Source organism: Ambystoma mexicanum, chromosome 1q (genome assembly GCF_040938575.1).
Source record: "Ambystoma mexicanum isolate Mex_15411 chromosome 1q, UKY_AmexF1_1, whole genome shotgun sequence".
Classification (NCBI taxonomy): domain Eukaryota; kingdom Metazoa; phylum Chordata; class Amphibia; order Caudata; family Ambystomatidae; genus Ambystoma; species Ambystoma mexicanum.
The window spans coordinates 669,066,764-669,089,207 of record NC_090922.1 but is presented as its reverse complement, the minus strand read 5'-3'; the positions used below and the strand labels follow the sequence as shown (position 1 = coordinate 669,089,207).

General features: G+C 48.7%; 1 protein-coding gene across 4 annotated transcripts in view; it reads right to left on the bottom strand.

Moving 5' to 3' along the window:
• LOC138535053 (dimethylaniline monooxygenase [N-oxide-forming] 2-like) overlaps positions 1–22,444 on the bottom strand; it is a 500,693-nt gene that overhangs the window by 192,052 nt on the left and 286,197 nt on the right. For 3 of the 4 annotated variants that reach the window (XM_069641268.1, XM_069641266.1, XM_069641265.1), the window contains exons 5-6: positions 18,996–19,192; positions 3,220–3,572 (exon numbers count right to left, since the gene is read on the bottom strand). In XM_069641268.1, coding sequence (XP_069497369.1) covers positions 3,220–3,572; positions 18,996–19,192 — 550 coding nt within the window. Of the gene's footprint in view, positions 1–1,378; positions 1,415–3,219; positions 3,573–18,995; positions 19,193–22,444 lie in introns of all 4 variants that reach the window. The other variant, XM_069641267.1, reaches the window with a different exon arrangement.

Genomic DNA, 22,444 nt, shown 5'->3' with positions numbered 1-22,444 from the left:
CTGATATTTGTAGTCTTTCATTCAAGGCGGGGAAGGGCATAATGCCACAATTGAAAACATTTTGCCTAGCATATTTCTGTATGGATTTATATATGTGTGCAAGTACTTTACTATGGTGTGTGTACTTTTCAAGTCAAGTTATTTATAAGAAATAGAGTATTCTGAAAGCCAAACATCTGGGTGAGAGGGGAAAGGATGAGAGGGCAAGTGAGTATTGATTTTTTACCCAGGATGTGGCAAGAGAGGTTGCAATCCTAGAGACTAGAGCGATTATTTTTCCCAGATTTTGGTAATGTACTGCTTTTCAGGGCACAAGGCTCCTGCATCTGCTCGGCAATATATAACATATACGCCAAGCCTCTATTCGACCACCTCGACCCGCTAGGTGTCTCATACACCAAATATGCAGACGACACCCAGATCCTCATCCCCCTCTCAGGCAACTACATATAGGATTCGCTCAAGATAAACCTCCTCCATGAAACGATCCAAACTTGGATGGGCACACATTGCCTCTGCCTCAATGATGAGAAGATGGCGCTTCTCCTCGTAGGCCCCTGGCAAGACTAGCAAAGCTTCATCAGACCTACAAATCCTTCACTATCAATGGCCTCATCATCCCTGTGGCCACTGCTGTCAAACCCCTCAGCATCCACCTCTATTCCACCCTCAATATGAAAAGCCAAGCCAACCACATTGCCTCAACATCAGGTTACGCGACTAAGCTCTTCACCGGCAGCAGACCTTTTTTGTCCTCAAAAATCCACCTTGAAGTTCCTCAATCACTGATTTGTTCAAAACTTGACTACTGCAACTCGCTATTCTGCTGCACCTCTGCCAAAAATCTTTGCAAACTTCAATCAGTCCAAAATAATAAAGCACTGAGAGCAGCACTTGACACTGGAAAGCGGGACCACATATCCGAAGCCAGGAGAGCCGCTCACTGGCTTCTGGTCAAGGATAGGATCAACTTCAAGATCTTATCCAACATGCACTAGTGCCAACAACGCCCCCTCCTACCTGGGAACAAACATCTCAAGACAAACAACAACAAGGCCACAACGCACGGCCTACACACACTGCCTCGTCACCCCCAGATTCAATCGCAAAAGGGGGGGCTAACTTTCAAGTCCGTGCCCCTGCACTTTGGAATGAGCTCCCTGGCCACCTCTGTGACAAACCATCCCACAGCAGCTTCAGAAAGAAGCTCAAAACCCACCTCTGCAAATGAGGCTCTCCACCCCCTCACCTTGTTTCCGCTCCCTGTTGTTCCTCTCCTATCCTATCTGATTGTAACCCGTGCCTAAATGCCCTCAGGCTTGGTGCGCTCAAATATATGCCTACATAAAAAAAAAGGAAAGTATGCATGCAGGTGAACAGTTTTTTTTTTTTTCAGAGGGCAGACGCAACATCCCTTGAGGCTGGCAAACTTGCTCAAGCGTTTGTCTACCAGGGTTTCACCCAGGTTGTTACGTTCACAGTGTCGACGCTTACCCCCAAGAGCACATAAAATTGTCATCATAGCACAGGCCTCATATTTGGATTTTGTTTTCCAGGGAATATTGCACTATAGATTGCTGGGTTTAAAAGGTGGGCACCTTTTATACTTTGCCATTGTAGTTATTGGAAAATCTCAACTCTTAAGTAATTTTTTTGGTGTCGATTTTCTTTTTGAATGGCCAATGCTCTTTTGTTTTTTGCAGTTTCTTCTAAGGGGTAGGGTCAATGGAACTAAATGTGCATATATATGTCTCTAAGATATGTTCTCTTATTGTGCATATTCATGGCTGCCAGCTTTTGATTTTCGCTATGGAATCACAAGTTCCCACACAGTGTGAAGTGAGAGAGCCATACTCATCCCCAGGTCAAAACAACACATTTAACAGCACATGTTGCAGCAGAGTTCACCAAACCTGCCACAGAATCGCCAATATTCTAAAATGTCAAGGGGCTTCTTTGAATGGAGGGAGAAAGGTTGATATAGAAATCCATCGACAGCAATTTTTCTGAAGTCTGGCAAATTCCATGCAAAATACACTCCTTACCACAGCCTCCTAAAATGTAAGCGCTACCCCAGCGCCAGCAGCTTGCTTTCACCTCTCAACAGTTGATGGGGTCCCAAAGCGAATTTAAAGTGGCAATGATAACTTATTTTGGGTTCACCACTGCCATAGTAGTTATTTAAAGTGGAATTGATGTACAGTGCTGAGTTTGGAAAGAAGCAGCAAGCAAGAAATTCCACCATTTTTAAACTATTATTTTGAACATTTCCTTTGAGTGCGGTTCAACTGCCACCTCTGCCCTTCTATACTCTGCCCCCTCCTCCAAACTCCGCCCCCACCCCAGCTTTTGTGGGATCCCCTTTACATGTTTTCCATTTCCACCACTGGCATACATGAATACCAAAAGGATATTTAGATCAAAAAATTAAACTTTTTTTTTAGCAATCAAGATTCTGTGTGCACCTTGAAGAAGCAACATTGTCCAAAATGAGAGGAATACACGCGTCTTCACTTGTAGAACACGCGCACCTAAAATGTCAAAGGAACAGGAAATGGGCATGTGACAAACTCTTAGACATTTAGCTGTCTCTCAGCTCAGCAAGAGTGCAAGCGAAGTGATGAGCTTCAATAAATAAGGATGAATGGATGAACTACAAAAAAACTGTTCAGAAGCATGGCCATTGATGTAAAGGTTAATGGAACACCATTCGAACTGGAGCTGTGTGAGATCCCTGGGCGAGATCCCACTCAGTACAACCTCTGATTGCCAGGCAGAGCCGGCCTTAGGGCAGGGCGGGCCGGGTGACTGCCCAGGGCGCCATTAGCCCCCAGGGCGCCAGCTCGGGGGAGCCTTTCAAGGGCTATCCCGAACTGGCATGGTTGGAGAAGTGTCATTTTGAAATTAAAGCGCTCGCAGGAGTGGGCGCATTTAACAACAATTGGGTACTGGCACCCTATTGAGATAATGACCACCCTGCTACGGTGCAGGAGTGGGGTATTAATCATCTTAATAGGGGGGTGCAGCACCAAATTTTTCTTTTTCTGCCCAGGGCACCTCTGCTACTAAGGCCGGCACTGTTGCGAGGCATTATTTACATGACCTCTCTTTCCAATGGTGTGGCCCATGTTCTGGCTTCTTGAACCCAGACCGGCCCTCCTCAAACATTCTCAGCACTGTCATCCAGCTTGATACTTTTAAGACCATCTGCTCACCTACCTTTCAGCACTCTAGTGGCCCAGCGTGCCTGCATTTCGTTAACAACCAAGGTGGAAGCGATCGGCTGCACAAGGCCAATGAACGCCAGAGTTGGTTTCTCCAGCTTTGGCGGGAAGACGTTCTTGTAGAGGAACACTTTGCTGTCACTGGTTTTGATGACGGATTCGTCCGGGAAAGGCAAATCAATGGCGAACCCTGTGGCAAAGATGATGGCGTCTATGTCCTCTCGGGTCTCATCCCCAAACGTGACGTCCGTTTCACTGAACTCGACTGCAGCCGGTTTTACCACCACGGAGCCTCGGATTATGCATGCTGGCAGCTCATCGTTGAGCAGTGGCTCTTTCCACAGGGAGCTGGAGAGAAAGGGAACCATCCAAGATGGGAGAGTTTGTCAATGAAACCTCTGCATGAGATTAAGGAGTAAGTCTATTTCCTTCTACAACATCAAGCAACACTCCAAGTCATTTGCGCAGCATGCAATGCATGCAAAATACATACGATATTGTGCAGGGATAACAGACCGCTTATCGCATGTATCATTGTTAAAAAAAGGTACTTTAATTCATTCAAATTATCATGTAGTTTTGGAACAATTGAATATAAAGTTACACAGCAATAAAATACCATATCTGGGTGCCGTTAAATCATCAGCCTCACCTATGAGTAGCAATACTTACTTTAGCCACGAGAGAGAGACAGAAACCAGAGAATGTTAGGGCGAGGAAAAGATTTGAATGGACTCATTTTTTTTTAACAGAGAAGCGCAATGTGTGTGTGCCGCTATTTGCCTTTTACATTTTCAACAATTGCAAGTGTTTTTTCTTGCTTGCAGTGGTTTGCTGGGCTTTTATAATGGTTGTGCTAGCCATCTTTTAGCACTGCTCTTGTAGCTATTTTCCTGATTCCTCTGCATGTGTGTTTCTCCAAGCAAACTGCTCTCCACATCGGTGAGTCAAAGGTCATGCTGGTAAGCCTACCGGCACCATTGTTACCGGACCAGCACAGTACGAGTCCGCGGGCGGGTTCCGTTCCGCCTGCCAGGGTCAGACCTAACTTCCTGGTAACACCGGGGTATTATGACCCCGGCTGCCGGGTCATAATACCCCGGTGTTACCGGGTAGTCAGGCACCAGTACATTTTTACAGGTATGGTGGCAACCCGCTGGTATCACCGACAGGGTTACCCCCAGACCCGTAATGAGGCTGACTGTTCCTGAACATTGGCTCTATGTTTAGTTATTATTTATTAGCACCCGGTACAACCAATGGTGAAGCAAGGAACACGGGCTGAAGGTCCCAATGTAAGCCTGTGTTCCAGCTTCCCCCGCCCGTCATCTTTCCCCCACCATCCCTTCCCTTTTTTCTCCCCCCTCCCCACTTACCTGATTGTGGAGGCAGCAGATGCCGCCAACTCAGCTGCTGCTGCTTCTGCTCCTGGTCCGTTGTGGCCACCATGTAAATGAAAGAGGGGCTCCATATGGAACACCGCCTTCCAGATGCATGGCGGCCATCTTACTGTAGAATTCAATGAACGGGATGCCATGAGGCATCACATTCATTGAATGAAAATACAATGCTCTCAGCACCCCTTGTTACCGGATTGGCAACTAGAGGTGCTAATAGCGTTAAGACCTGATACGGCCCACCGGATCAGATTTTAGCGCTTAATAATTATTTTAATTGGAATTTATTTGTTCAGTGCTGACCCTACCTGGGAGACTCTGAGCACCTTACCAGGTTGATAAGGTGGGAAGTGAAACAGAAGCTCTAAAATATTTTAAGGATAGTATAGCAAGATGAGCATAGACAAGTGGCAGCAAGGGAGGTGGAGGGGCAGTGTGTTTAAAACGGCATGTTTTTGAGGCTTTTTCTGAAAGTGGTGATGGAGGATCAAGTGCAAATGTGAAGCTCCTGCTAACCACTGGGTATATGCTCGTTTTGTGTGCATATTAGTTTGCAGAGTAGAATATGTAGACGTTGCGTTTCATAGGAGGTGTAATTGTAGGTTGCATGTTTTGGTGACAGCAGCTATGTGGAATGTTAAGAGGGGGGGCTAATGATGATGCCAAGGTATTTGACAGGTGTGGAGAGGGATATGTGTGGGTTGTTCGTGGCTAGTGCTTTGATCCAGGGGGTGAGTTTGGGTTTGTGTCAAGGGTGGCAGATGAGGAGGTATTCAGTTTTGGAAGGGTTGAGTTAACAAAGTGGGTGGCCATCCAAGTGGTGATGGTGGAGAGACAGCCTTTGAGTGTGTGGAGTTGTGAGGGGGATGAGATTTGGAAGTATATCTGTGTGTCATCCACATATTGGTGGAAATGGACGTTGTGTTTGTTAAAGTTCTGTCAAAGGTATTCAGCATATAGGTTGAAGAGGAGTGGAAATAGGGAGGAGTCTTCTGGGACACCATACTTGACCGGCCGGGGTGGGGTCGGATCAAAAAGGGGGCATGGAGTCAAAGTGTGTCCTGTCAGTAAGGAAGGAGGTGAACCAGTCGAGGATGGTACCTGAGAGTTTCACCCTCTTGGCTAGGATGTCAAGTAGAATGGTATGGCCGATGGTGTTGAAGGCTGTAGAGAGATCAAGGAGTGTGATACTGATGTGTGCCTTGTGAGTAGTGATTTTGGGGAGGTCATCGAGAATGAGAAGCGGCTGAGTACAGGTTGTTTGTGGGGATGTCTTGTTGCAATTGAGTAGTGACAAAGCGTTCCATGATTTTTGCAAGCTCTGGCAGGATAGTGATGGTGCAGTAATTTTTGGGGAGCGTGGGGTCAAGAGATGGTTTTGTTGAGAGGGGTCAGATTGATCTACTTTTGAGTGCAGAAGAGATAGTGAGAGAGAGGAGTTGATGTTGAGCCAGTGGGGAGTGAGGGTGGTGATGCAATTTGATTCAGCTTGAGGTGGGCATGCATTCTATATGAAGTGTGCAGGTTTTGTTTTGGCATTAAGGGTGATGAGAGTGCATGTGTGAATGGTGTGGAAGAAGGAGGGTGGGTAGGGTAGTAAGGTAGAGAGTGGCCAAGGTGGGTGGGGTAGAAAGGGTAGAGATGTGTGGGTTGGGGGCAGAGAGAGTGGGGTTAGGCTAGGTGGGGGGAAAGAGAGTGGGAATTGAGTGGGTTAGGGTGGGGTTAGGGTGGGTAGTCATGGGTGGGTTGGTGGTTTGGGTAGAGAGAGTGGGGGTTGGGTAGGTCGGGGTAGAGAGAGTGGAGTAGGGTTGTTGGAGGTAGAGAGAGTGGAGATAGGGTGGGATAGGGTGGGTGGGGTAAAGAGGGTGGGGATGTGTGGGTAGTAGGTAGGGAGATTCCAGGTAAGCTGGGTGATATGATATGATTTGGCATTTATAACGTGCCTATACACAAGTGTTTCAAGGCGCGACGAGGCAAGGGAGGGGAACAGAGGGAAGACAGAGACAACAATCTTACTTGGACAGGTGACATTGAGATCACACAAGTGCATGGGAGGGGGGGAGGGGAGAAATAAGGGAGATAGGGGGAGTGGAAGTGCACTATATAGAATAAACAGTAATAAATAGAGACAATACATAGGAATAATAAGAAGTGCAGCCAGCTTGTGGCAGGTGCAAGGGTAAGTGCAGACATCAGGTGTCAAGTGCAGGTAGGGGGCTGTAGGGATACAGACAGAACAGCCCCACAATGCAAGGGTTGCCAGGGGGGCAGTGCAGGTGGGCAACTGGGGGGGAGGGTATATGGGCCCAACAATAGAGGGTAGCCAGGTGACCAGTGCTGTTTCAATTTAGCCAGGAGTTCAGTAGGGGAGAGGAGGTGAGAAAGCAGAAGCAAAGAGGAAAGTCTTGTGGTGCTTCCGGAACCGGAGATGGTTCTCCTCAAGTTTCAGAGAGGCAGGTAGGCTGTTCCAGAGGGAGGCCCCAGCCGAGGAAAGAGATCTACCACCAACTCTTTGCTTGGAGAAGCGACTGACCCAGAGGGAGTTGGAGGCGGATGAGCGAAGAGCTCGAGAAGGAAGATATTTAGGAAGAGAGAGTTACAGGTATTGGGGCCCCAGGCTCCAGAAGGCCCTTGGAAAATGCAGAAGGGTTTGAACTTAATCCTTGCAGCCACTGGGAGCCAGTACAGAGATTTCAGTCCTGGAGAGATACGATCCCTGGGCTTCAGGCCAAGGACAAGTCTTGTAGTCCTGTTCTGGATGAATTGCAGAGGGCGGAAAGTAGAGTCAGGCAGAATTAGAAAGAGGCTTTTGCAGCAGTCCGTCCTGGGGAGAACCAGAGCTCTGGAGACAGTGAGCTTCTGGGGGAAGGAGAGGAAAGGAAGAATGCCTCTGAGGAGGTGCAGCTGGTAGTGAGACTTCTTAGAGACATCAGAGATGTGTGGAGAAAAGGAGAGTGTGGAGTCGAAGATGACCCTGAGGTGTGGGGGTAAAGAGAGTGGGTAAGGTTGGGGCTCGGGTGGGTAGTCATGGGTGAGTTGGTGGTTGGGGTATCGATAGTGGTGGTAGTGTAGGTGGGGGTAGAGAGAGTGGGGGTACGGTCAGTGGGGTTAGAGAGAGTGGTGATAGAGAGGGTGGGATAAGGTGAGTGGGCATAGAGAGGGTGGGACAGGGTGGGTGGAGTAGAGAGGGTGGGGATGTGTGGGTTGGGGGTAGAGAGATTTGGGGTAGGCTTGGTGCAGGTAAAGAGAGTGGGGGTCGAGTGGGTAAGGGTGGGGCTAGGGTGGGTAGTCATGGGTGAGTTGGTGGTTGGGGTACAGAGAGTGGGGGTTGGGTGGGTGTTGGTAGAGAGAGAAAAGGTAGGGTGGGTGTAGAGAGCTATGAGGTATTAGAGAGAGTAGAGGTAGGGTGGGTTGGTGTAGAGAGAGTGCAGGTGGGTTGGGTGTGGGTAGAGAGGGATGATCCATGGGGTGAGACATGGTGTTGTGGAGAGGGGTGAGATGCATCCAGTTTTGGTAGTAAGGGTGATGAGGGGTGTGTGTCACAGTGTCATTATGTTTGGAAGCAGTGGGTGGGAATGGGGGAGCAGAGGGGAGGGCTAGATGGGTGGTGGTAGAGAAAGTGGGGGATGGGTGGGTGTAGGGAGAGAGGAGTTAGGGTGGGTTACTGGGGGTAGCAAGAATGGTGGCAGGGTGGGTTGGGGTATAGAGAGCAGAGGTAGGTTGGATGGTGGCAGAGAGAGCAAATGTAGGACGGGTGGGTGTAGAGAGCACAGAGGTAGGGTGGGTGGGTGTGGGTAGAGAGAGTGGAGTTAGGGTGTGTGGGTGTGGGTAGAGAGAGTGGAGGTAGGGTGGGTTGGGGTAGAGAGAATGCAGGTGGGGTCTGTGGGGGTAGGGGGGGATGATCCATGGGGTGAGACATGGTGTTGTAGATGAGATGTATACCGTTTTGAAATTAAGGGTGATGAGGGTGTCTGTGTCAAGGTGTCCCATGCGTTTTCATGTTTGGAAGCAGCGGGTGGGAATGGGAGAGCAGAGGGGAGGGCTGGGTGGGTCGGGGTAGAGAAAGTGGGGGCAGGGTTGGGTGTAGACAGAGAGGAGTTAGGGTGGGTTAACGGGGGTAGCGAGAGTGGTGGCAGGGTGGGTTGGGGTAGAGAGATCAGGGGTAGGGTGGATGGTGGCAGGGAGAGTGGAGGTATTGTGGGCAGGGGCTGTGTGGGTGGGTTAGAGAGGGTGGGCGTAGGGTGAGTGGGTGTAGAGAGGTGGGTGGGGTAGAGAGTGTCCATAGAGAGAGAGAGATGGGATAGGGCAGGGGGTTGTGGGTTGAGAGGGTGGGGGAAGTGTGGGTGGGGGTAGAGAGAGTGGGGGTAGGGTTGGTGGGGGTAAAGAAAGTGGGGATTGAGCGGGTGAGGGTAGGGTGGGTAGTGGTGAGTTAGTGAGTGGTTGGGATAGAGAGTGTGGGTATGGTGGGTGGGTGGGGGTAGATAGAGCAGAGGCAGGGGATGGGGCTAGAGATAGTGGTGCTAGGGTGGGTGGGGAGGTAGAGAGAATGGGGGTAGGGTGGGAGAGCAGTGGAGACGAAAGGGGCTAGGAGGTGGGTAGAGCGAGCAGGGTAGGGTTGGTGGGTGGGGAACAAGAGTGTGGGGTAGGGTGGGTGGAGGTAGGGTGGGGGTAGAGGGTAGAGGAGGATGGGTCAGTGGGGGTAGAGAGAGCAGAGGTAGGTGATGGGGGTAAACAGCACAGAGGTAGGGTTGGTTGATGGGGTAGAGAGCAAAGGTAGGTTGGGTGGGTTGGGGTAGACAGAGCAGAGGTTGGGTGGGTGGGTCAGGGTAGAGAGAGTGGAGGTAGGGTTGGTGGATGGGGGTGTACGAAGGCCATGGTATCAATAGTAGACACAGACCTAATGGATACAGGTTTCGAAAACCTTTATTTGCTATTTTGGTTGGGTTGGCAGAATTCCTAAATGTCTCTAATGCTAGAATGGGAGTAATCTCGACCATTAAACAAATAACAAACAGTCCAGGTCAGTCTAGTCAACATATACTAAGAACACCTAACCTTGTCCATCGTCTCAAAATGTCAAATGTGTTAAGGGAATGCAAAAGGAAAATAGTGTCTCAAAAGAAATGTCAGAATGACTTAAAATAACAACTCCCATCCCCACATTCAGCACCACAGGGTCTAGAGAGTTTCCTAAAAAGTATAAGTAAATGGCACTGTTCTTTCAGTCTTTTCACACTTTAGCAAACTGGTACATTTTAACAGTTCAGGTTTGGGCTTCAAACTTAGTTCAATCACTTCCTTAGGCTCTGTCTGCTTCGTCATAGCTACACAGTTCCACTTTCGACCTTTACTGTACAGGCTTCCCTCTGCTGGGCTCAGGCATTTCTTCCACCTTTCTCTTGTCTTTTGCCTCGTGGGATTTCCCTTCTCCAAGTTTTGTCGCAGGTGTCTTTTCACTGTCAAAAGACTTTCGAAACTGCAAGAATTTTACATAGACCTCCGCATGAGCACTTCGACCTCTCTTTCAATAATTCTGCAATCCACAATCTTCCTCCTCTTACAACACCAATGCACCGGTTTGCCTTCCTGGCCTTTTTCAAATGCTTATATGTTACATTAATACTTATTGGTATTTGTAGTTTCTTATTTTCTTTGGTTTGCCTTCTTGGTCTCTTTCAAAGTTCATATACTTTGCCCCCTTGGCATATTCAGAGTTCTCATACTGTTCATATATGTTGCCGTCTTGGCATATTCAGAGCTTACATACTTTGATTTTCATTCATTCAACTTTCTTTTGGGATCGTGATTGCTTTCTTGCCTTTGATTCCCAATCAACTTAGAACATTTCACAGAGACTTTGGAATGTGTGATTTGGACTTGCAGGACCACTCTGTTACTTTGTATCCATTTCTTTTACAATTCAGGAATTGTCATTTCCATTACGTGCTTTATCGGCATATGGGCAACCTTCACCTTTTAAGTTAGTTACTTTTGCTTTTAATACAAACCAGACTTTTTTTGCCTTCGATAACTCACTGGCTGTGGCAGTCAAGGCTGTTTCCAACACCTCCCCTGCTCCTCCCCAACTCCGTCGTTCACTTGGAAGGGTCGCGGGCTGCTTTCAAGTACCCTGAATGATTCTTTCTTCTGCTCACTCGGTTTCAGTCTTGGAACGCTTATGGCTTCCCGAAAGTGTGGGATTCTCGCCTGGCTCTCTCCCGATCTTCGTAACTGCAGATCAGCGCCTTGGACTTTCGTCTTCCATCACTTGGTTCGCATCAGCCCCGAAAGAGTGGTTCCTTCTCATACCCAGCCTTGCTCAGAGTGCCTGTGAGCACCACCTTTTATTAATCTGAAAGGGAGTGTTAACAAGTGGTAGGTGTACATAGTTAGGACAACATGTCTGACTCGGCCTGGCTTCATTACAGGGAGGGAGCCATTGTAAGTCAGTGGAGGTAATCTGCCTGACCTTATTCCTCATCTTCCTCAGTAGTGTTGCTAATGTAACCTGGGGAGGAATTATGGGAGCTGTAGTTTCCCATAAAATGAGCAGGGATAGGGGTTAGATGGGTTGTGGAAAGAGGGGGATACCATGTCTCGCCATCAGGTGTTTCACCCCTGACTCCCCAAGGACCCCATACCCAGGTGATCCTCCTTTGCTTGTCCACCCCCAGGGTCGGGATCCAAAAGCGATGGCCTTTGCCTGGCCACCTTAGTATGGGATCCCCAGGGACTAGGTTGTGAAACACCCTCTGGTTTTTCGCAGGGTAGAGAGAGTGGAGTTAGGGTGGGTGGGGGTAGAGAGAGTGGAGATTGGGTGGGCGGGTGCGGGTAGAGAGAGTCGAGTGCAGTAGAAAGAGTGGAGTTATTTGTAGAGAGAGTGGAGGTAGGGTTGGTGGGTGTAGAGAGAGTGGAGATAGGGTGGGTTTAGAGAGACTCGAGGTAGGGTGGGTGGGTGGTTGTAGAGAGAGTTGAGGTTGGGTTTTTGGGTGTAGAGTGGAGGTAGGGTGGGTGAGTGTCTGTAGAGAGAGTGGAGGTAGGGTGGGTGGGGGTAGAGGGAGTAGAGGTAGGGTGGGTGGGTGACGGTAGAGGGAGTGGCGGTAGGGTGGGTGGTGGTAGAGAGAGTGGAGGTAGGGTGAGTGAGGGTAGAGAGACTGGATGTGGGGTCGGTGGGGCAGAGAGAGTGGATGTATGGTAGAGAGAGTGGGGGTAGGGTGGGTGGGGTAGGGAGAGTGGGGATAGTGTGGGTGTGGGGATAGGGTGAGTGGGGGTAGAGAGAGTGGGGGTAGGGTAGGTGGGGTAGAGAGAGTGAGGGTAGGCTGTATGGGGTAGAGAGGACAGGTATTGATTGGGTGAGGATAAGCGGCAGGGGTAGGTTTGGACATGGGTGGGGTGGGTGTGGCGGTTGGGTGAGTGGGAGTAGAGAGGGTGGGCAGGAAAGAGAGGGTGGGGTTAGGGTGGGTGGGGGTAGAGTAGGTGGGGGTAGGGTCGGTATAGAGCAGGTGGGGGTAGTGTGGGTGGTTAGGGGTACAGAGGGTTGGAGTTGTAGAGAGGGTGGGGTAGGGTGGGTATGTGGGTGTAGAGAGGGTCGGGGTAGGTTGGGTTGTACAAGGGTGGGTAGTGGTGGGTCAGTGGGTAGTTTAGAGAGAGTGGGCGTGGGGTGGGTGGTTTATGGTAGTTGGTTGATGAAAAACATGAACAAATCAGCCTTAGGAGGAATTGTCAAAAGTAGCCTAAAACCCAAACCTAAACCAGCCCACATAATGGGGGAGGAGTGGGAGGAGGTAGGGAGAGTGGGGTGCAGGTAGAGAGAGTGGTGTGGGGTGGGTGGATAGGTGTGGAAAGGCAGCCTCAGGTGGACAAAAACAGATCTGCTGTTAAAAGTAGCGCACAAATAGCCCAACATCAGCAGAAGGAATAGCCCAAAATAGCCCAATATGCAATCTTGAGCAGCTGGGAAATGGAAAGTCCACTTGCTTCTAACAAAGCTGCTGATTGAAGCAAATATTGTTAAGGAACTTCTCACTGGGTAGTATGGCAGAGGAGTTTGGAAAAGAGATTTTAGTGATTTGGCAGTTTCATGCCATGGCATTGCCCATTGCTAGGCCAATGAGATATTTTCAGTTCCAAACCCCCATTCCTCACCTCTCTCTTCTGTAACAAGATTACAGCAATTTTGTGGCACAAGCCCCGAAAGATTCCTCAAAACCAGAAATGTTGTGTCTGCAACATTTATGTTTTGCTTTAGCTTTCCGCCTCAGCTACTCTGGCCGAAGGCATGCTAACACACAGGATATGGGCAAGTGCAATGTTCATCCATTGATGTGCGTGTGTCATGCTGCATTCCATGGGCATAATGATTCATATACAGTCCTAGCTAGCCCTTGTTCCTCCACTACCCATGAAGACCACATGTTGAAAGAGCCTGTAGATCCATGCGAGGTCTTACCTTCCACATGGGGACAAGGAATGGGGGCAGTTGAGGAGAAGACGCAGCACCAGTCCTTACATGTGGTGAGTCTACTAGACAAATGAAACTTCAAAAGGCAGTGCCTGGCATTTCAGTGCCATGTAAAGCTGTGCTCAGCATATGGTGCTAGCAACTGCAGAAGCGAATCTGTAGTTTATCTTTGGTGTCATTAAGATGCATGTGAGGCATTGACTGATATTGCAAGACGCTGGATATTTGGGCCTATGCTTGGAGTAGGATGGCAGCAGCTGGGCATGTGGACCTCCAAAATGGACAATGCAATGCATGTGAGAGATTCACTGGCAGTAGATGCCATCACTGGGCAATTTAAGGCTATGCTTATCCTATGATGCCTGCATCAGCACATGTGAGGCTGCAACTTTAAAATAACAAAGCCCTACCAATGCGCCGACATAAAAAAAATGACGACAGCAAAAGGTATTGGCTTTGTCAATTGCTCAATTTTCTTGATGTGTTGTCTTTTGAGGTCTGTCTTTAGTGGGCTTCAGCTCGATGCCAGAGATTCTGAAGGTACATTTTAGAAGGACCCTTATAGTAATCAGCTACTCTGTGATGTAGAATAAGTGCATCCCAGTGAAAGATCTGTTACCATGGCAGCAATTTAGTCGGGGTTAGTGGAACTGTAAGATGGGCAGAGATTTGTTGAATGATGCTTTTAGGTGCATGATTTGCCGCATGCTGCTGGTACATGAAGACATGTTTCACTTTTTTGCTGTAAGGCACTGTTTTTGGTTGTTGTGGTCACCTATACTGTCTATAATGGCACTTCACGTGTTTCCAGGCAGATGATTGATAATAATCATTACAAAAAATGACTCCAGCCCACTGTGATGGGGATCAAAATCATCCAGTGAACTTTAAACCCAGTCGCTTGCATTGTTCGATTAAAAACACAACTATAGTACAAATAGCAGGACAGGACATATAAAAACAAACACGGTTTTCTGCAGAATTTGATTAACTGAGCCCCAGGGTGCATGAACAGATGTAACACAATACTCTGTGGCCCAGGTGTCAATGAACAACATTGGGAAGCTGTTTTAAATGGAAACTGGATGTGCCACCCCTCCGCCAAAGAAGGTAAGCGCCTGAAGTGTTAATGGACCAGTGGTGGAGGAGCATGCAGACATCCCACCAAAGAGCGCTATTTTTAGCTGTTTGTGTTAAGGGAAGAGCTAGGTGCAGGTTACGACTGCAAGTGCATTTACAGTGCTGTGTAGAGTATGAGGGCAGACTGTATCAAGTTGAGTGTACTCAGATTCCATATTTCCTCTATATCTCCATTTTGCATACCCAAACATAGCATTAGCATCTTGAAGTACAGTAGGCCTCACTACTACGCACTTGACTTATTTAGGTCCTCTCCCCTTCAAGTACAGTACGCCTCATTCCTACGCACTTGACTTATTTAGGTCCTCTCCCCTTCAAGTACAATACGCCTCATTCCTACGCACTTGACTTATTTATTTCCTCTCCCCTTCAAGTACACTAAGCCTCACTCCTACGCACTTGACTTATTTAGGTCCTCTCCCCTTCAAGTACAGTACGTTTCACTCCCACGCAGGTTACTTATTTAGTTCCTCTCCCCTTCAAGTACAGTACGCCTCACTCCTATGCACTCGACTTATTTAGTTCCTCTCCCCTTCAAGTACAGTACGTTTCACTCCCACGCACTTGACTTATTTAGGTCCTCTCCCCTTCAAGTACAATACGCCTCATTCCTACGCACTTGACTTATTTATTTCCTCTCCCCTTCAAGTACACTACGCCTCACTCCTACGCACTTGACTTATTTAGGTCCTCTCCCCTTCAAGTACAGTACGTTTCACTCCCACGCACTTGACTTATTTAGTTCCTCTCCCCTTCAAGTACAGTACGTTTCACTCCCACGCACTTGACTTATTTAGGTCCTCTCCCCTTCAAGTACAATACGCCTCATTCCTACGCACTTGACTTATTTATTTCCTCTCCCCTTCAAGTACACTACGCCTCACTCCTACGCACTTGACTTATTTAGGTCCTCTCCCCTTCAAGTACAGTACGTTTCACTCCCACGCAGGTTACTTATTTAGTTCCTCTCCCCTTCAAGCACAGTACGCTCCAAAGCATTTGACTTATTTAGTTCCCCTCCCCTTCAAGCAGAGTACGCTCCTAAACACTTGACTTATTTAGTTCCTCTCCCCTTCAAGCACAGTACGCCTCACTATTAAGCACTTGTCTTAATTAGCTTGTTTCCAACATGGATTTCTTCCTATTTTATCATTTCTCTGCTGTTCCCCTTGCTGATCCTTCCAGTCCATTCAAGCTCCCCACTCGTATTATGTTTACTTTCTTCTGAGACAGGATCACCTCAAACTAAGGTTGATGTTAATTTACCAATAATTAGCTAAGTGCGTGGTGTCAAGAGAAGCCTTGATCAAAGGTATTACAAGATCTTTTTCCAGGCAAATCAATAAAAGAACCATGACCCAGAGAGATGTTTGCCCGAGGCCACCAGGCTGACATGTTATGTTTCGTGGCATTTGTAGAACCACTCGCTGCCATTGGCATTTCCCTGAAGTGCTCGAAAGGTCTGCATTTCTGTTGACTATCAGGACCGTGGGCCGACATGACCATTTCATAGATTAACATTAACAGAACAGAAATCATAAGTGTAGGCTATTTCGAGGGATAAAACCAGTGTTTGGTTGCAGTTTTCTTTATTTCCATCTATGTTTCTTATTGTGTTTGAAAGTGCGATGAGTGCATTGGTGCACAACCCAACTGTAGGATTAAGTGCCGCTGTGGGCTCTGCATGAGGTCCACACCAAGATGTTTCAGTTTACCTGTGTCGAAGGAGACAGCATTTTATTTCTGCATGAGCAGTGGATGTTGAATGAGCAATGGGCAGAGAAAAGCCTAAACCTTCATACAAGATGATGAGGAGTTTGGAGCCATGCTTAGTTTAGAGTGGCGTGTTGATAAAGCCAATTGGCTGGTTTGCACATTATTAGCCATACGGCAATGCAAATAGTATGCCAGGCCCTGTCTAACGCACCGGCATGCCCAGTTCCCGGCTCAGTGTCATTACTAAAGGCAGTCCACGCTGCTTTAGAACTGGAACGGGAGTCACGTGGGCACTAGATGCCAGATTAGGCTTTATGAAGTACAATGGAATAGGGCCCGTTAGAGGTAATTGTTATGTCATGTGTGCATGCCCAGTGGAATCTGTAATGACATGCCTTCCCAGGATGGAGGATGTACTGTTAGGAAGTCCACTGTTAATGTAACCGACTAAATGTGTCATACACTGACTTTTCTGTTTAAGGCTCCTGATGTAATAGCATATGAACCCCCCTGAATGTTCTGTGCTTAGGGGCAAATGGATACTCAGTCAGTGGGCCTCATTACGAGAATGGAGGTAACCATGCCGCTATTTGCGGCATGGCTACCTCCATTCCGGGTACCGGATCCGGGTTCCCTGAATGGGGAAGTACCGGGCCATTCCAACCTTGGAGGGCCCGGTATTTCCCCATTCAGGGAACCCGGACGCGGTACATCCTCATTCCCATTTGAGCCCCCAATGGGCTCAATGGGAATGGGGAGCATGCTAACAACTGGCCTGTTAATGACGGGCCCGTTGTTAGTATGCTGGGCTGCTCGCGGGACCCGCTAAGGTAAAACCAGGCGTCCTTAGCGAGTCCCGCGAGCAGACCTCGTGATAGGGTGGTAAGGGGTCAACGGCTCCGGCACCTTTACCGGCACCGTTAACCCCTTACCGCCCTGCTCGTAATGAGGCCCAGTTTCTCTGTCCATTTCTGTGCAGCTGTCTAGAAATAAACCTGGTTTCTCTCCTTGCTGCCAGGTTTCCTTTTGGATTGCTTGGTTGTGTGCTGCAAGATTCAACACCTTCCTGTTGACCTTTGCCGGTGTGTGGGAATCCAAGCCACTGCAAGTGCACAGAGGGAATACATGGCCAGGGAGAGAAAACCAAGCAAAGTGCCAGTATTAACAGTCGATGGTTTGAAATAATGTCTCAGGTGAAACCTCCTTTTTATAGGGCATTTAAAGAAACAGAAACACAGGCAACTGTAGATGCTTCACATGCATATGTCATGTAAAACCATTATTTCATTGGACCAATTTAGTTGCAAACGTAAGTTGGTGTGTCACACTGTAGTTTTAGTCGTGATAGTTTTTACTGAATCTCTTAGTCATGGTAACTGACTTAGAGAATCTCTTAGTCATGGTAACTTGGTAGATAAGTAGTAGAACAGCTGTAGTCAGGGTATTTTGACTAAAATATCCGCAATCCATCCTGGTGGAGTTTAATGACTTTAGTTCCACAACAGAATGGCAATGGAAGAAGTTATTTCCCCTACCCAAACTGGCTTCAAATTCAAGGAATTTATTTTAAAGGATAGTTTTTTTGTTTACAAAGCAGTAGGCAATGTAAACAATGTATCACACGATTTTTGATGCCCTCTAAGCAACAATACTGAACATGGTTCTAGAAATGGCTTACTCCACCCTGTTGCCAAAACAAAGCTTCACATTCTACAGACCTCAGTCACAAGCCTGTTCACAAAGGCAGTCCACAGGAGGCATCCTTCCTATTTTGACTTCTCTCCGCTGACTTCCAATGAAAGAGCTGCAAATGTAGATTCTTCCTCCTAGTCTCTAATACTCTCCAGATGTTTAGGGGCAGGACCCCCATGATCCTTCACCATTGGCTATGCCGGCTCTAGCCGATAGGGGATGTATTCCACAAGGTCACCGTCCCCTATACTAGTCAATAGTTCAATCTTCAAAAAGGGCCAAACCACCAGGTCTAGACTCCTCTCTCCGTAGAAACCTATAAGGCTGTGATCTCCTTCCGTTGTAAACCTCACTGAACGGCATTGCTTCCAGACGTTTATCCATGGAAGGAATCTGCGTCTGGAATGTTGAACCCCAGCCTCTGAATCACTGACAACCTCCACTAAATTAAGAGGATGCTCAAAAGCTTTCATCTTAAAGTTCTTGGCACTGCATATACCATATATCATGCCCTATTGATGCCCAGAATAAAGCAAAACAAAAAAATAAATACATGTTTTAGGATTGAAGTAAATTTAGGGCCCAGCTGTGTATGCCACTACTCCATATGTACATTTTCCTATTTTGATGTTGTTTAGTATTTATTTTGGGGTGATTGTACAAAGTTCAAGTTACCAAAAGGCGGCTTCAGAGTACCAGCGAGAGGATGTGTGTGACGAGGAAATATGGCAGAAATTCAGGCATCTGGTCCATATGCTAATCAGTACCATGAGGACATGGGTATGAAACCTCATACATTCCAATATCACTAAAGAGAATGGAGGTATGTGTTGAGGGTGAGGGAGTCGCTGTGGGATTTTCTAGTGTGCTGGTAGATAGGGAGTGCTGCAGGGGTGAAGACCTGAGGAACTTTAGGTTATTGGCTAGTTCCTCAAGGAGTGTGGGCAAGATCTGTTTCAAATAGTCCGGATAGGGAATATTTCATGCTAGATGGAATGAAGAGGAAACAATAGAATCTTCTAGAGCAGGCAGGCAAGCAGTGTTGAGGTTGACGCTGTGCTAGGGCTGTGTTTGGTGGGAGTGTTCATTTTCTAGGGTGTCTGGCGTCACAAGGGATGGGTGTACCATTTTAAGTGTGCCTGGGAGTTGATGTTCAGCCAGTGGTGTCAGTTTACACGCGTGTGGAAGTGTTGGGGTCTTAGCATGTTGCTTCTCTTTTCAAACACCTAATACTTGTTTTAAAAACATGCGCATACTTTGAGCCATGCTTGGTCTCTGGGGAACATTCTTCTTGGAATATCACGTTTTGTCATAATATTTTGTATAGGCAGATCAAACTAGATGAATACTCAAACTTGTACCTACTTGTCGCGCTGCAAGCCGTAGACTTCTTGGTCAAACCATTCATTGAGTTTCCTCACAAACAACCAATTCACCAAAGCGGTAGGGAGGGAAAGCCGAAGCCAGATCTTGAAGCGGGTTGTAAAGCACACGTCCCAGGGGTAGCCATGGTCACTAAGGCGGCTAAGCATCCAACAACCTCTCCTGGTGCTGATGAACACCTGCAACATAAAACAATACTCAAATTAAAGTCTCTACCTTAATGCAATATAGGGATATAAGCTTTATTTCTTTGACTTTTCCAGAGGGGGGAGGGGGCATATATGTATATTTAAATCTCTTCATTTGAATCAATGAATTCAAATTACAGACAGCATTATAGGGCCATCCATCTTTGTTAATAAGCATGCAACAAATAGTCATTTTAGCTACATTTTTTACCGACAAATATTCATTCTGCATTATAAATTGCAAACAATAATATTAATATATATTGTAAAACTGGCTTATTAATTTCTTCGTAAGGGAATTGCATATCTTTTCCAGTCACCGTTTGTGAATCCGGTACTGTAGCCGCAAAATCTAACCCCTTGGGACGCCCTCGCCTGAGAAATCTTAACAATTCTGCTCAATTCCGAAGGATTTCAAAGGAGGGGCAAATACTCCGAAAATCGAAGTTTTTTTTTTTATACATCACCTAATACACACAAGACTCGAGGAGGTGTTGTGCTGGCAGCGAGGGGGTAGGAACTCGGTGGGAATGGCCATTGGGATTAGAATGGCCATGGGCAGTCAATGGGTGGGCAAATAACAAACATCACCAACAAGCTTTGTGTCCCTCCTCATTGAGCGCCTTGAGACTGCCTCTGGGTGGCAGCGGTGCGCTGTATAAATCAACATAAAATTACTTAATGTATGCCATTACTCCCTATCTGTACTCTAATGCATTACTTTCTAATTTCACATGGCAAGAAATAACCTGTTTGGTCAGCCTGGCACAAATAATAGGATTTAAGAAGCTCACGGAATTGCATTCAGTTCTCGCCGTTATAACAGGGAAGGATTTACAGGCCGATTCATGGAATCAACGTGCGCCGAAAAAACGGCGCACACGTGCGAAAATGTGCGATTCGCAGTGAAATAGCGAAAATCGCAGTGCAAGTGCGATTATCGCAGTGCAAGTTCGATTATTGCACAGAAAACATCGCACATCTATTCATGGAAGTCCGTGCATGCGCGAAATGTGGGATGTGCGCTGAAAAAGTGCGCGGCGCACGCTGGCGCACAGGTCATCGAACGCCGTGCGATGAGGCCACAGCGAATTCGCACATAGCGCGGCGGACATAACAAAAGTAGGCGTAACACGGGGCGTCACATGCAGAATGGGGAACAACTCGTGAAAATTTGGGCGTCACGGGGGAAGTACAGGAGGCAAGTGCGCAGAACGCCCACACGCTCGCCTACAACACGTATTCATGGAATCGAATAGGGAAAAGCAGCGCACGGCCAAAGACGCGCACAGGCCCATACATGCCCGCCACACGAAAGCAGGCGGTAGCGTCCCTGCGCAGGAAAAAAATGTGTGCCTAAGTCCTACACGCGCAAGAAGGCCCACACGCGATCGGGCCTGGGGGAGCATGTGCGTGTATTTCAGGGGTGCGTGTGAAGTTCCACACGCGATTGGCCTGGGCGCGTGTATTTCAGGGGTGCGCGAGAAGTTTCTCACACGCGATTGGCCTGGGCGCGTGTATTTCAGGGGCTCGCAGGTGTTTACACACGCGATCGGGCCTGGGGGAGCGTGTGCGTGTATTTCAGGGGTGCGCGTGAAGTTCCACACGCGATTGGGCTGCGTGCGGGTATTTCAGGGGCTCGCGGGTGTTTTCACACGCGATCGGGCCTGGGGGAGCAGGGTACGTGTATTCCAGGGGCTCGCGGGTGTTTTTACACGCGATCGGGCCTGGGGGAGCGGGGTACGTGTATTTCAGGGGCTCGCGGGTGTTTACACACATGATCGGGCCTGGGGGAGCGTGTGCGTGTATTTCAGGGCTGCGCGCGAAGTTTTACACGCGATCTGACCTGGGGGAGCGTGTGCGTGTATTTCAGTGGTGCGCGTGAAGTTCCACACGCGATTGGCCTGGGCGCGTGTATTTCAGGGGTGCGCAAGAAGCTTCTCACATGCGATTGTCCTGGGCGCGTGTATTTCAGGGGCTCGCGGGTGTTTTCACACGCGATCGGGCCTGGGGGAGCGGGGTACGTATATTCCAGGGGCTCGCGGGTGTTTTTACACGCGATCGGGCCTGGGGGAGCGTGTGCGTGTATTTCAGGGGTGCGCGCAAAGTTTTACACGCGATCTGGCCTGGGGGAGCGTGTGCGGGTATTTCAGGGTCTCGCAGGTGTTTTCACACGCGATCGGGCCTGGGGGAGCGGGTTATGTGTATTTCAGGGGCTCGCGGGTGTTTACACACGCGATCGGGCCTGGGGGAGCGTGTGCGTGTATTTCAGGGGTGCGCGCAAAGTTTTACACGCGATCTGGCCTGGGGGAGCGTGTGCGGGTATTTCAGGGTCTCGCGGGTGTTTTCACACACGATCGGGCCTGGGGGAGCGGGGTACGTGTATTCCAGGGGCTCGCGGGTGTTTTTACACACGATCGGGCCTGGGGGAGCGGGGTATGTGTATTCCAGGGGCTCGTGGGTGTTTTCACACGCGATCGGGCCTGGGGGAGCGTGTGCGTGTATTTCAGGGGTGCGCGCAAAGTTTTACACGCGATCTGGCCTGGGGGAGCGTGTGCGGGTATTTCAGGGGCTCGTGGGTGTTTTCACACGCGATCGGGCCTGGGGGAGCGTGTGTGTGTATTCCAGGGGTTCGCGTGAAGTTATTCACGCGATCGGGCCTGGGGGGGAGCGGGGTACCACTCACCGTCTGCCTTGCGTGTAGAAGAACGCGTAGCCAACACCCGCTGTGAAGTAATAGCGTGTGAACCCCAACGGATGGAAAACACACGCACTGCACGAAAAGCACGTACAGAGCAGTGTAAAGGCACACGGGATCTCCAAGCCCTGCCAGGGCAACGCCCGTGCGCGAAACGCCACAGACGCGCTTATTCTGTAAGGGCCTTTGGTCCAATGAAATCGCGTACGCGTGCTGACGTGCTTACGCGCTAAGGCCCTTTCCTCGAATTTCACGCTGATGTGCAGGATTTTCACGTGCCAAATCACTCCGTATCAAGCTGGCCACGCGAAAACACACGGAAGACCACGCTCCTGCCCAGAAGGCCGAATCACTGCCCCCCAGTGCCCCAAGCAGCCTCCCACGTGCCATCTGCTGCTGCCTGCCTGCCTGCTGCCACCGTGCCCTGCCATTTCGTGCCTGCACATCAGCCATCTGCAGGGGTCAAGTTGCTGTGTCCACCCCTGCTGGAACAGAAGACTCCCGACTCGGATAACATCGCTCCACAGCCCAGCCCCAGGACCCAG